The sequence below is a fragment of the Zonotrichia albicollis genome, chromosome 2, assembly GCF_047830755.1.
Source record: "Zonotrichia albicollis isolate bZonAlb1 chromosome 2, bZonAlb1.hap1, whole genome shotgun sequence".
In the NCBI taxonomy this organism is placed as follows: domain Eukaryota; kingdom Metazoa; phylum Chordata; class Aves; order Passeriformes; family Passerellidae; genus Zonotrichia; species Zonotrichia albicollis.
The window spans coordinates 18,111,578-18,126,171 of record NC_133820.1 but is presented as its reverse complement, the minus strand read 5'-3'; the positions used below and the strand labels follow the sequence as shown (position 1 = coordinate 18,126,171).

Genomic DNA, 14,594 nt, shown 5'->3' with positions numbered 1-14,594 from the left:
TGGTGGTGTTTTTCGCAAGAAGTTGAAAGAGTAGTTTTCATTCAGAGGGGAGCTGCAGGGAGTGTGGGAATGCGGCACTGCTGGGAAATTACAAGGGATAGATGTACTGTCTTTCCTAAAGAGGAGATGAGCAGGATGGCCAAGACAGCACAGTAATTTCAGAGATAGAAACTACTTACAAAGGGAAAAAACCTCATAATTTGTAGATGGTGTGGAATTTTTTAAAATTATTTTTATTTGGCTTTATTTCTGCTTAATTTCTAGTAAGATTTTTTCTGTCATATGAAAAAAAAAGTAGTTTTTATGAATTAAGAAAGATAGATTTCTTCTGGAAGTAGTAGGTGTATTTTGGCAATATTTACTCTCAGAAAAGATCTTCTTCAAGAAAATGAGGAATTACTTTGTAGCTGTTTACCAAGATATTACAAATGACAGAATGTATTTGTCACAGGAATAATGACTTTTATATTTTAATTGCTTTCACATGGCTACTGGGATGCAGACACATACCCAGTAACAAATTTTGGAATATTACGATTATTGCTCCAGAAGCAGTCATGCAAGCATATTAGAATAGCTGCATTTAAAAATCCTGTATAAATGTGATGATTTTTTAGGTACTATAAAACTTGAAGAAGACAAAACTAATGCTAATTTGCCATACACACAGGGTTCTTAGTATTTTTGCAGGTGAATGGAATTTACAGCACATGTAGATAGTTAGTTCTCTTTTTCATGTTTATACAAATGTAAACAAATTTTATTTGAACCATCCCTTTCTCCTGAGCACGAATAATCTCTGTGCTAGAGCCTGTCAGCTCCCAAGGGCCTGGAGCTGTTTATAAACAGGGGCCTAAATGGAATTTTTTTTTTGGTACAGACTCTCTAGGGAGCTGTTACTATGTATTTGAGTAGTGTCAGGAGGAAGAATTAGGCACCACACTGTCAAAACTTCATTTTTCTTTTTCTTTTTCTTTTTTTTTTTTTTTTTTTAATTTCAGTAAAGAAATAAACATATTCATACCTTTAAGCCCAAAAACTGTTCTTTTGCTTTGAACCAGTGGCTGAGACACCCTGTGACCACAGGATGTGACGTGAGCTGTAAAATTTTGTTTTCCTGGTCCGGTTTTCTGAGGAGCAGTGGCCGCCTGCCCACGTGTGTCCTGTGCAGCCTGGGGTGGTGTGGGCTGGGCTCAGGGCTCCAGGGGCTCCTGGGCTGTCAGACCCTGCTGCAGCAAGCTAAATATGCCATCAAAGCCCTTCTGATTCCTGTCAGTAGTAAACAAGTGGAAAGCAGTCACTGATCTCTTATCATAAGGGTGCTGAATGTCATCTTTTTTCCATAGTTTTTCTTTCACTAACCAACTACATGGGAACTTTTTTATTTTCTCCTGTTTTGGTTATTATATAGAGTTGTGGGATACACTCTGATTTCTAATTAATTGAAAGGTTTATTTTATCTACATCTGGCCCTTCACCATAGAGTCACAAAGAATCACTGAATAGTCAGGGCTGGAGTGACCTCTGGAGATCACCCAGTCCAACTCCTGCCAAGGCAGGGTCACCCAGAGCAGGTGACACAGGAACGTGTCCAGATGGGTCTGCAGTGTCTCCAGACAGGGACCCTGTGTCCTCCCTGGGCAGCTGTTCCACAGCTCTGCCACCTCCATGGAAAGAAGTTTTTCCTCATGTTGAGATGGAGCTTTTTGTGTTTCAGTTCATGCCAATTGCTCCTTGTCCTGTTGCTGGGCACCATTGAAAAGAGTCTGGCACCATCCTTTTGGCAGCCACCTTGGAGATATTACATAAATATCTCCATATTGGAGATAATTAAATGAATAGAAGAACTGGTGCATTTGCCTGTGTGTCACTGGTTAAGGGCCTGCATGAAGAAGGCTGGCAGGAGGGTGTGAAGTTATCTCGTGTTTTTATCCACCTTGTACTGACCATGGATGTTGCTTTCTGTGAAGTGAAATATTTGGAAGTTTCAGTGATGTTTGAGATGTAATTGTAGGTTTGGTAGACATTTTGATGGGAGCAGTGTAGGCCTAAAGAGCTTTTACTTGTGTACCAGTGTTTTACTTGTGCTGATGCTGTTGTTAATGCGGGTCCACAAATGAACTTGCCTGGGAAACTGATCCAGTTAAAAAATCCTTTTTACCTAGATGCTAATAATTCAGATCTCTTCTGGCATCCAGTTGGCTCTAGTACTCTGGAGATGATTGTGTCAGCACAAATAAGAGAGGCAGTGCTAGGGAATGTTTGTGAATCAGCAGTGCTGGGAACTATGGCAAAACCTGTTCCTTTTCATTTCCAAATGGCAAAGACCTGACTGGATGCTGCCCTGAGACTGCTTTGAGTTTTTCATGGTTTTTTTCTACTCTCTGACTCTCTTGATGTGCCTAACAGATTTTCATTGGCAAGCCTAACTTCTAAGTGAATTCCTGTGTGTATAAAACACCAATTTGGAGTCTGTAACAGGGTCTCAGCTGTGTGTGACAGATAAGTGGAAAACATCTGGACCCAGATGTGGCAGCCACACGTTGGTAGAGCTGTTTGTGATCTGAATGTGGGGTGGTCACTGTTGGCCAGGACAGGAGCATTTTTGTGTCCCTGTGTTTGTGGATAAGCGTCACTGCTGGGCTGGGGCTGATGTGTTTCTGTGGGACCTGCTGCCTGCACACTTGAAAGGTGGAGAAAAAGGCTTTGTGTGGACTTGGCCTGAAATGCCTTAAGAACAGAACACATGGAATGCTGGGGATCTGTTGCCATCTTCTGCTTCAAAGAAGATGGCATGAAGAAGAAGAAGGCAACAAAATAACCCAAAGTTATTTGGGTTTCAATAAAATGCCTGGGAGATGGGTGGAGTCTTTCTCATTGGCAATTTTTTTTCCTTGGTTGCTGAAAATAAACAATGCCACCAATAAGTCTTCAGTGTGCTTATTCACACCAGATGTATAAAAAGATGTTTACCAATACATTTTTGCCTTCTGAGTTACCTGTTGACAAAATGTGTATACCACAGTCTTTTAGAGGATAAAATTGAAATGTTGCTCAGCATTAAATAGTGCATGTAAGTAACAGACTGCACAATATCAACTTGACAATTTCCTTAAATTGCATAAGCGTGGAAAATGGAAAGAGGTATTTTGAGCCATCTAGTGGTTGGTATGAAACATTTTAATATTTTTCGATAATTCATAGAAAATGTAAATGATATCAACTTGGAAATAGCATTTCTGATTTGTCTGTGTTTGTAGCATGGCTGTAGAATGAAAAAAACTCAAGCATTCAACTTCAGATTTGAGGTGCAGTCTGTGTGGGTTTATATCTTACTTTCACTCAAGATTCTAGTGAAAAGAGATATCTAGTGAAAAGAGAGATCTGATAACATAAACAATAAATTAGACATTAGTAGACAAAGAATGCATTTTACTAGCATGAGATCTTCATAAATGTTGGGGGTTGTTAGAAAGTTCAAGGAAGAGATCGTAATAAGATAATTGTATTTTCTACTTCTTACTAAAAAATATTTGGTGAGAAAAAGAGGCCTTAAATTCTACCTCAGCAGCTATTTATAGCAAGGACTAAATCACAGGCGTGATCTTTAGTGGAGCACATGGAATGGTGTTCTTTGGGAGAAATTTGTCAAAGCTAATAGAAGAAACTGAAAACTGATTGCTTAAGATGGGGTGTGTTCGTGGTAAACAGAATCTTATTATTTTAGAAAGGGCATTTTGTAGATGAAGATTTGGGTAATGATCCTGCTTGGTGCTGATCTGCATTAAGCTGTGCTGGCATTTCATATTGTCCCTTGCCAGTAGGAATTTGACTGCATTTTGAACTTGATGGTATTCTGCAAAAGGAATGAACTTTGTGTGTATCTCACCTTGAATTCTTTGTGGAAAGTGCAGCCACACATTGGGACACTGTGATGTCTTCCAGCCCTTGTGAGTCCTGTCCCTGTACAAATGCATTAAAAGATACTTTTTAGCTTATTAATATAACAAACATTTTATATGTGGTGATAGATATGGTTAGAACTATAGTATTTCAGAATAGATAAATTCATGGTCCATACTGACATTTCAGAATTTGCATCTTTACATTTGAAATAAAGTGTTACAGGTACAAATATTAAATCTTGCCCTGTTTTTTATTGAGAAGAGAGTGGGAGCTTAAGATACTTTTAAGTCAGTCTCAAAAGAATTCAGGCATAAGGAGGAGAGAAAAGTGGGAAAACAGGCACAAAACAGAGGACAAAACAATGATGGTTTATTTGTAGGACCATCTGAAAGCTTTATGTGAACTTGATACTTAAACTACATTTTGATAAATCATTTGCATCTTGGTTCTGTTGTGCCTTGACAGTTGCTTGTTGTAAATCCTTAGCACCAAAATATCTGGGAGATTTTTCTGAATCTCTTTCTTGGACTGTGAATTGCAATAGATTTCATAAGAGGAAGTAAAATTCTTTGCAAATGGAAGAGTTTTTAGTTGTCTGGCATATTTTTGTTTGAATTTTGCAGTGTGGCAGTGAAGAATTTTTGTGATCACTGTTGTTCTCAATCTCTACAATGATCTAAACTTTATTGAGATTTGAAATATCAGAGGGGACACTGGGCAGTCCTGTTAAGTTCTGTCTGAAAAATGAGCTGGCCTGAAGATAGTGAGGGCTCCTGGATGCTGTATTTTTAGGCTTCCATGTTGCACACATAAAAATCTCTCATTCTTCTTCATTTAAAATGCCTTTTCAGTCAGGCCATTATGTGTGCTCAGCTTTTGAGCCTGCCTTCTTCCTGATCTTCCTGTTGCCAGAGCACACTTGGAACATGTAAAAAGCACAAATTATGGAATTGGAGATATTTTATCTTTATGATGTCCATGTTGCGCTTTTATTCAATTAAACAGGAATGTGGGTTTACAGTAGCATTAAAGTGTTCTCTTCTGTTGTTTATGTACTTCCCTCTGCACTCCTGTTCACATCTCCAGTGCTCTGATGGCTGTAGGATCTGCTCACACCACAGCATTTTCCTAAAAGCTGTCCCTTGCTGGAGCTGGGATCCAGCTGCATTCATGAGAGGATCTTCGACATCCCCCCCCGGTTTTAATTTGCATTTAGACTATGCAAATGAAGGATAATGAAATTATCATACTGGATCCTGTTTCTGATGAATGCTGTTCTTTGTATTGTCTTCTGGTTACCAGTTATTTTGTAGGAAAAACTTGATTATAACTTTGATATTTGGGTTGGGTTTAAGTCCTAATTAGTATTCCTTTTGTGAAACTCCTTAGAAATTTGACTTGTTAAAGAACTGCATGCAAGTGGCAGAGAGATTATCTTGAAATGTACTCTCTGACAACTGAAATTCCAGATCTTGTCCATGTGTCAGAGCTTTGGGATGCATACCTGCTGTCTCACAATCAGAATTATATATGAGAAAAGCCTAAAAATGTGTTTTAGGCAGCATGATGTACAATGTCTCCTATATATAATGGAATTGTTCTGCTCAATAAAAAACAAATGTGCTGTGGCATAGCTTTGCAAAAGAAAAAGAAATTTGTTTATTTTTCCTAATTTAGGAAATATGTAATAATTATTTGTGGAACTGGATAATTAAACATTCATTAAATATTGTTAGTAATTTCACTTTGGATGTAGGTCATAGTTTATATGAAAAGAAAATGGAGGGAAAATGAGTTTCCAGAAGGGGAAGTATTTTTGTTGTTTTGCCTTGGTTTTGCCTTTTGCAAATAGGAGGATAGAAGCTAGAAATTGGATTAATGATGAAGGAATATTATTGTCATAGGTTTGAAGTTGATGGTCTGTGTTTTTTGGTATTCAGAAAAGTGAAATCTCCTTAAGCATATTTTGAGATTCATTTAATTAATGTTCTACATTAGGCACTGAAATTAGAATGTGCTTCTCTGTTTTCTTTTATGTGAGTATAAATCATTGTGACTATGAAATGGTGCTTGGTCATAAACTATTTTTTTTTCATTGTATTAAACTGCTGAAGATTTCTACTCCATCATTTCTTTGCCTGCTGTTGTCCAAGTAGAACAGAGCACATCAGTTTCTCTGATGTAGAAGTACATGAATATTGTGGTTGCTCTTCCACCAAAATAGCCACTTTTTTGTGACCATAGAGAACCAGTGCTTTTTTTTTAATATCTACCTATCTTTTTGTTGTTTCTTTTTAGCTCTTCCTGTTCGAGGCAAATTTTAAATATATTTGTCTTATAATGGAAATAGAATATCAAAGGATGGATAAAATATTGGAAGCTTGCTCTTATCTGGGTTTTAAACACTATTTCTTTCCTTTACAGAATGCTGCCTTTTTATATGGCCTTGGTTTGGTCTACTTCCATTACAATGCCTTTCAATGGTAAGTTGGAATAAGCTGACAATGTCAGTGTTTTGTGTGGTGTCCAACAGTGTGTGATTATTTCACCCTCAGCTCCGTGTGAGTGTAAAATAGTTTAATTTTGATATTATTGCATTTAAGGTGTTTGCAGGTGTTGCTGTCCTGGGTCGGTTTCTGTGTTACTGTAACAAACTTGGGGCAGCCACAACAGTTCCATGAAAGGGAAAGCACTTTGGGAGAATTTGCACTCCCTTTAGCGCAGCTCAGCAGTGGGGATGGAGCAGAATGACTCAACAGGCTTTTGGGAATTGTTGTCATTGGTAATCTGGGGCCTGGGTTTGTTGGAAAGCCTCTTGTAAAAAACCTTACTGGCAGAGAGGTGGTGAATGGGGCTTGTTTTCATTTTGCTTGGTAGGCAGGAATTTTGACAGAGCTGCATTAGGTGAGGGGTTTGGATATGAGGAGCAATAGTCTCAGATGGAATCAGTGTTTCAATCTGATGGAAAAACTCAGGGTTAAAAGAGTTGTAATTTCTGCCAGGGCTTTGAGGATTGAGCAGAGCTTTTGTTGAGGGTGGGGGAGGGTTGGGTTTCAGTTGGGGTTTTGGCTTTACTTTATCAGTGATTAGAGTGGTGAATGGAATGGACTCAGTCACTGGGGTTCTGTTCAAAGGTCCTCAGACTTTTATTGGCGTTTAATCCTGTGGAGACAGAGTTAATTCATGGGGGCAAAGCCAGAGAGGTGCAGTGTTTAGGTCAGTCTGTTTCACACTCAGTACAGAGACTGTTAGTACAGTAAGTGTGATTCAGTACTTGATTGATCACTAAAAGTTCATTGTGTTACTGAGCCAAGCCTGATTGCAGGTAGGGATGCAGGAATGACCCCTGACTGATGGCTGGGAACAATGCAGCAGGATTTCTCCCCCACCTCTCCTTAAATTGTTTTTGTGTATCTCTAAGGCAAACATTAATGCTTTCCTCAGGATAATGTGCATAAACTTTTATTCTTCAAATTAGAATAAGTTGGTTAAATTATGAGCTCAAAATATGGATTAATTTATCTTGCAGCTTACTGCTATTTTTACTGATAGTGGTGAAATGAATGTTGTTCCTTTGTTGTCTTGTACGGGGCATGCAATTCTGTTGCATTCTAATTAACAAGAGAAGAACAGAAAAGTTTTCAGAAAGCCTGAGAATCTATTGTTTTAAGATTGTGATGAGACTTGGCTGAATTTTACCAAGTTTCAGAACATTCTAGTTGCTACATAGTCTTGTCTTCATCATTTAGCATTCAAAAGTATTTTGTGCACCATTTATTACAGGCTGTATCTTGTTACAGTTTGCACTGTGAAAATGGTAGATAAACTGTAAGATAAATAAGACAAAGCAGTTAGATTTAGAGTAATTAATTTTTTGAAAAGCCACCTGTTCAATGTAGGCTTTTGCCATCAGCAGATCATGCTATTTAGTATTCATAAATTAGAGCTTTGAATTAATTTAGATTTTTCTTCACTTGTTGACAGCATGAGTGTAAGCTGATGTCCTAACTTAAAGAACTGCACATAGCTCTCACGTTAAGGTTGAGTAGAGTAATTTTATTTTCCATTCCATTCATACAACAAGGTTATGTATAGTGTGGTGCTAAGGAAATTGTGTATCATGGAAGTATTAGGTAGAATTTTTAAAGAAAATCCAATGTAGGTAAAATCTTACACCTTTGTGTGTAGTTCTGATTTTTAATCCCTTTGAGTGCCTTTCTCTCATTCTCTGTGATTTTCTGGGGCCAAGAGCAGAGCGATATGGAGCTGTTGGTGTTCAGATGTGACAAAATCACAATAGACTTGGAGATGACAGCAAGTCATTTCCAAGAGGTGTTCTTTGAAGCCTTAATCCTCCCCAGAACTCTCACAGGTTGCCAGGAGAGTCCTCTTGCAGAGTGAAATGCTAATCTGTCTTCCTGCTGCATTTACTCCATCTGCTTATGTTCATGGAGGACATGGATCTCAATATTTCTAGCAGGCAGAGGAAGACTGTTCAAGTATTCAAGACTGTTTAAGGTGGTTTATTTATTCTGATTTATCCATGAACTGGTTTTTTTAACACCACTGCTTCATATATTCAGAGACTTTAACAAGAGGGAAGTACATAGTCCTCCAAAAAGGAAGGGGTGAGAAATACTTGAGTTTTTTTCATGTCTCATATAAACAGAGATAATAAAAAAGCAAGTGGGAATAAGATCAGTTTTAGAATTATTGTTCATATATTTTATATTATTTTTAAAGTTTTCCAGCTTTCATAAAAGGATGTGTTGGATTGGTTCCAAGACTCTTAATGTAGTTCACTGTAATTCAATACTGGACATATTTTTATATACTTGAGCAGCATTGCAGCAATATCTTAAGTACAAATCTTAGCTGTTACATCATTTTATGTTGGTGATTTTGTTTAACTGTTCATATAAGAGTTAGAAGTCCTCAACATATATATGAACACTGCAATAGTGTGATCAGACCAAACCTATCTCACACAATTATTATAGTTAAGATGTGCCATGAGGTGTTACCTCCATAAATTGAATCAACTGCAGTAAAACAGGTCTGAAGGATATGAAATTTTTATACTCCCTTCTCTTACACCATTTATCATCAAGCAGTAAGTGGTTGGTTCATTTTTACTGTTGTTTCCCTGCTTCTCAGTTAGAGTAGAAAACCTATTAGAATGAGATGTTCACATAACTTTAATAATTTCATGCCCTCCGTAGTTGTCTTATAGATTGAACATTAGTAAAGAATTTCAACAGTTAGTCCAAGGCTGTTGTTCATTTCTGTGAAATTCCTGCACCCAGGTGCAGAGGCTTGGACACCAAATTTTTTTTCTTCACATTAGTGAAAGTTCTGAGCCTGCCTGGTTTATCATCTGCTGATTCCACTGACTTCCATCTAGATGAAAAGATGGAGCCCAGGCTCTGATGTTGTGTCCTGAAATTGAGTTTCACACCGTGTGGATCCCAGTGTACTAACTGGGGTGCTCCAAGGGCAGCCTGCAGTGTTTTCAGTGGCCTGGCAAATTGCTGGACAACTGAGAAAAGCTCCAGATTGCTCAGAAAGACCTGAAAGGAGACAGATCAGTCACTCTGATTGCCCCATTTGGGATCTATGCCCCCAAATCCTCAGTTCAGGAATTCCTTACTAGCTGTAGGGGCTAAGTGTTACAAAGAGCTCAGTCCTTCAGCACCGACCCTGAAAAAAGCCAAAGACCTGCAAGAGATGATCCAGACCCTTTTCCTCACCTCCATCATGACTAAAGGCTGCTGTGGAAAACCAGTCATTCCTGGGTGGAACTTCCTGATCCTTCCCAAAGCAGAAGCACTGTCATCATCTGTTCAGTATCTAGATATAAAGATATCCAAAACCACCATCTCTGCTTCTGACTGGGTTCCTCCAAACAGAAAGTTGAGGATATAATGGGATGTGTAGGAATGCACTTTGCCAAGTGGAGACCTCTAAGAATTTAAACACACAGTCTGTAGATACTGCTTTGTCAAATATTTCTCAGGTTTCGTGTGCCTGGATCTAATATATATATATATTTTTCAGGCATATAAAATGGGAATGTACATGTAGAGTACACATGCATGTAGCAATTAACCAGTAACAAAGGAGGCAGTTAACTTTCCTTTCATTATCTTATCTTGCTGTGATTTCATAGCAAGCTGCTCTTGGATTGCTGAAAACTATGCTAATGCTATGGAAAAAAAACTACTCCCAGCTGCTGTTCTAGAGAAATGTTTAAAGACTTTGCTGCTCAAAATATTTTGCCATTCAGCTGTTGCAGTCCTCTGGACAGAAGAGTTGTAGCTAAAGACTGTAAAAGTGTTTCATAAACACTTTGCTTATGTTCAAACTGTGATTATGAGTTTCAAATAGAAATTTGTTCATGATAGCCTCACACCACTTTCATTAGTAAGGCTGTGAAATGATGTGAGGCTTAAAATAGGTGGTCAAAATTGAAGAGGGTAAGAACACAAAAAAGAAAGTTTCACTCCAACTGCATCAAGTGATATTAGGATAATGTTAGGTTCTTTTATTTTGTACGCTCACTCTGATTTTCATGGGTTTTGTTTGAAATGTACAAAAGTGATAACTTCTGAATAGTTAAATTGATGTTCTTTTATTATATTCTTTTGCCTAGTACAAAGCTGATTTTATTCAGTCTATTCAAGAAAACCATCCAGTAAAAGTCTTAAGAGAGTTCACTAAATGTTTAATATAATAATCTATTTATTATTCACCTGGTTTCTTCACTTTCATAATGGAGGGCATTGTTGTATAGATTAGTGGGTGGGACAATAGCTGCAGTATTGATTCTGGCAGTCTTGATGTGGAGATGTCATTTTTATTTTTCCTGAATTGCTGTAGCAGTGCTGTGTAAAATGAAAGTCCAGAGGTGCTTTTCATTCTTTGTAGTGTCTGTTTTCCAGTCCTGCTTTCCCATTTTGTTGAGTATTAGAACAGCCTTTCCTGCCTGTGAAACGTCCTCATCCTTGGAGAAAATCCTTATTTAATTTCAATAAATTCTAGTGGACTTAACCAGCATTGTGTCTCACCACGCAGGTGTCAGTATCATCAGAGAACAAAAGGAAACTCCTCTCTTGCTGAATTCAGATATAATTTATTTCTGCAGTTTGAGAGCTCCTGGCCTTTCATTTGATAATTTTTCCTTTGGATTGATGCATGTTTAGTCTGCTAGAGGAGTGAGATGAGAAGTTCTGTCTGTGCATGAAGGGCAGTGAATTATGGAGGAGACTCCAGACTGACTTGGGGAAGGCTCTGTGCCATCAGCCCTGCAGGGAGCTCTTGGACTCACCCAGCTCTTGGGTCATATCTGCACTTCTGCTTTTGGTCAAGCCATACAAGAGCTTTGAGGGAAAACATCTGGATAATTTGGATGCCATGGATCCTCCAGACCCACGAATTTCTGGGTGTGGACGGAGAACAGAAATGGGATTAGAGAGGTTTGAGAGAAAACAAAGATCAGTACAAGAATGAAGTGACTTCTGCTGCGTGTGGAAGGCCCAGCTGTGGAATGGTGTCCGTGCTGCTGCAGATGTTCTGCTGTTTGATAGTCAGGGAATGAGTCTGGAGCTCTGGGCATGGCAGTGGAAAACAGGCTGAGGTTTTTGCTGTGGTCGATGTTCTTGATGTGTCCTGTAATTGGGAGCACGTTGCTATTTTGTTTAAATGTTTCCTGCAGGCAAAATTGCATCAATATTAATTCAGCTGTGATGTAAAATTGCTTGTCTGTCTGTAAGAGTTAATAAGTAAATGCCTTTTCAGAGCTTGACTATTTTATTCTATAAAAATTCTACTGAGTATTTAAATGATGTTGTACTTATTTAATTAGACATGAGTACCTACCACTGGTAAAAAATGTTGAAAATGCTCTTTCAGATCACTTAATTGAGGAGATTTTGATGATGCCCCTTTTCACATTGATGGAAGTAGTTTCTATTTTTTATTATTCATGCATGTCATCCTGGAAAAAACTACAAATTGTAAAATCAATATGGAATTAACACTAAATTTAAGTAAAAGGTAAAATTTGATTTTTACTTAGTGTGTGCAGAGATAAACCTTACTCAAAGCATGGTCTCTGTGAGCAGCAGTTTCTTGACTAAATGTGACACAGGCTTCCCTGTTGTCTACTGATGATAATTTACAGGTATTTAAGTGCTGTGCTTCTCTGAAAGACTGGGGTATGCAACATTCTTGGTTTTTTGAATGAAGTACAGTATACATTGAAACTAAATTTGAAAACTGTCCTGGAAAGCTTTTAATTATACTTTTGGCTATGTTTTACTCCCTTGCTCAACAGTGTCAGTGATTAGTATTTCCTGTTCAGTAAGCAAGAGACTACAGCAATATTTTTGTTGCACTCAGATTCTCTTAAACTTTTTTAGAAATCCTCTCTTTGATGATTTTTTCAGTGGGGACATGACTGAGAGGGGAAATATGGAAGTACTATTTTCTGATCAAGCAAGGTTGGCTAAATGAGGAATATGAAGTTTACAGGGTGTTAGTGTGGTCACACTGTGTGATGTGTTACACAACTGCTGTGTCTTCATTCCCAATTTTGTCTACTCTTTGATTGGAATCACAGACAGTGGTTTTCTTTATGGAACTTAGGGTATTGTCTTTGAACAAGATATAGGTAATGGATTTTAAATACCAATGGATAATGTCCCTAATGCCCATATCAAAGTTGAGACAAGAAATGCAAATACACTATAATAGAATCTATCTTCTGGCATAGCAAAAGCCTAGCTTAAAATATGTCCTGATACTCAGTGATCAGCCCAGTCTTTGGCCTTTCAGTTTGGTCGCTGTTTTTGTAGAGGATGAAGATGAGCATGGTATTATGAGACAAGGTCCTTTGTTTGTTATGAATTCAGTGTAGATATGAGCTTTGGAATTCACCACCACCACAGGATTTCAGGGAAATTCAGATGAGATGTGAGAGAGCTTAGCTCTGGTACAGGTTTGTCCCTTCAGTGCTTCACTTGCTCATTTTCCATATGCTGGCAGAAAAGTAGGGTACTGGGTAAGGAGAGCCTTCCTGAAGGATTGTGATAGAGGAAGCTTCAGTTCCACAATAAAAATTTAATACTTTTTTTAAAGCCTATCTACTTTTTAAGTTCTATTTAAAGAAGTCAGATAATGCTTCAGGTACATACAGTTGCATTTTCTAGAGGAAGTCTGTACCTTTGGTTTGCTTTGCCATTGATGAGAAAAAAGCCTGTAAGAATTTTAGAGCAGAAGTGTTTTTGCTGAAGGATTCAGAAATGATAATTTATGTGTGAGTAAAAAAAGTCTGTGAAAAATATTTGTTGAATTTTGCATTGCATCTGCTAACCAACCTTTTTTTCCTTATAAATAATGCTGTACTTGGAGAGTGGGAATTAAATCAGTGTGCCTTGAGAGAGTGATTTTAAGCACTGGGGTTAATCCCTGTCCCATGTCTCAGTGGGTCCAGTTGCCCACAGAGACTGCCCTGTCCCCTGCCCCCTTGGCACCACCTGTGGGTTCCAGGGGCAGCAGATGGGATTGGGGTTGTGTTCTCTGGGGCTCAAGTCCACCCTGAGAGAGGCTGGTTCTGATTTCTCTTCTTGTGTGACCAGTGGTGTACAGGAATGGATTTTGTTTCAACCTGTCCTTGGATTTCAGGCAACAATGAGACTTAGCTTCTTTCTTAATTCCTCTGTGACTTCAATTCTATTGTCTTTTAGTTGCATTTCAGCTGTCCTAGTTTTATGCAGTGGCCTGAGAGGCACAACAGTCCTGTTTAGAGTAGCTTTGTTTCTGCTCCAAGATGGAGTTGTTAGATGGCATTTCTGTTTTATCTGGTACAGTGCCATCATGGACAAGTGAGAGAGGATTTGAAGGTTAGGAAGTAGAATCAGAGCCATCTTCACCTGTCATGGGAATATGAAAGAGTTACTGTGTGAGGAGCTGGCAGGCTTTTTTGTCTGCATGTGGAAGTAATGGAGCAATTGGTATCATTTGAGTTCTTGCATGGCACTGGTGCTAGAGAAGGGAGGAGAAAGTGGAAAAAGGAGCAGGCAGGTGCAGTGGGAGGAGATTTGTGTGATCTCTCCTCTGCTGCTGCTTGGGGGTCTGCACTGCTGGAATCAAAAGCAACCTGGCTGTTATAAGTGAACTTGCACTAATTTTGTAACTAATCTGTGAGTCATCTTCTCTGAAATATCAGATATGTTAGTGTATTTCATGTAGCAAATTAGTTTCTCTAAATTAATAAGACAAGATTAGACTTTCAAATACATGAGGATATCTGGAGTTCAAAATTACCCAATCCTTGAAGAATCAAAAGCCATGCACCAAAAACGTTACATGTAAACCATAATTTTGTTATTTTCTCCTGTAACAATACTTTCTGATCCACTTTGTTAGCCATATAAAAAGCATTGATTATAGAGTAATACCTCAGTAAAACATCATTTTTTTAATCTGTGTTTTTCTTTCAGGGCAATTAAAGCATTTCAGGAGGCGCTTTATGTTGATCCCAGCTTTTGTCGAGCCAAGGAAATTCATTTGCGACTTGGGCTTATGTTCAAAGTGAACACAGACTATGAGTCTAGTTTAAAGGTAGGTTTAAGTCCTTTCAAATTGAATTAACATTTCTTACAAGTCGTGTGTTGCATCTTAAAGCT

The 14,594-nt window shown here is 38.3% G+C and overlaps 1 protein-coding gene across 15 annotated transcripts in view; it reads left to right on the top strand.

The window, feature by feature from the left end:
• The window catches only part of KDM6A (lysine demethylase 6A), a 150,904-nt gene that overhangs the window by 67,454 nt on the left and 68,856 nt on the right, over nucleotides 1–14,594 (top strand). For all 15 annotated transcript variants that reach the window (XM_074534498.1, XM_074534506.1, XM_074534501.1 and 12 more), the window contains exons 5-6: nucleotides 6,331–6,389; nucleotides 14,409–14,529. In XM_074534498.1, coding sequence (XP_074390599.1) covers nucleotides 6,331–6,389; nucleotides 14,409–14,529 — 180 coding nt within the window. The remainder of the gene's footprint in view (nucleotides 1–6,330; nucleotides 6,390–14,408; nucleotides 14,530–14,594) is intronic.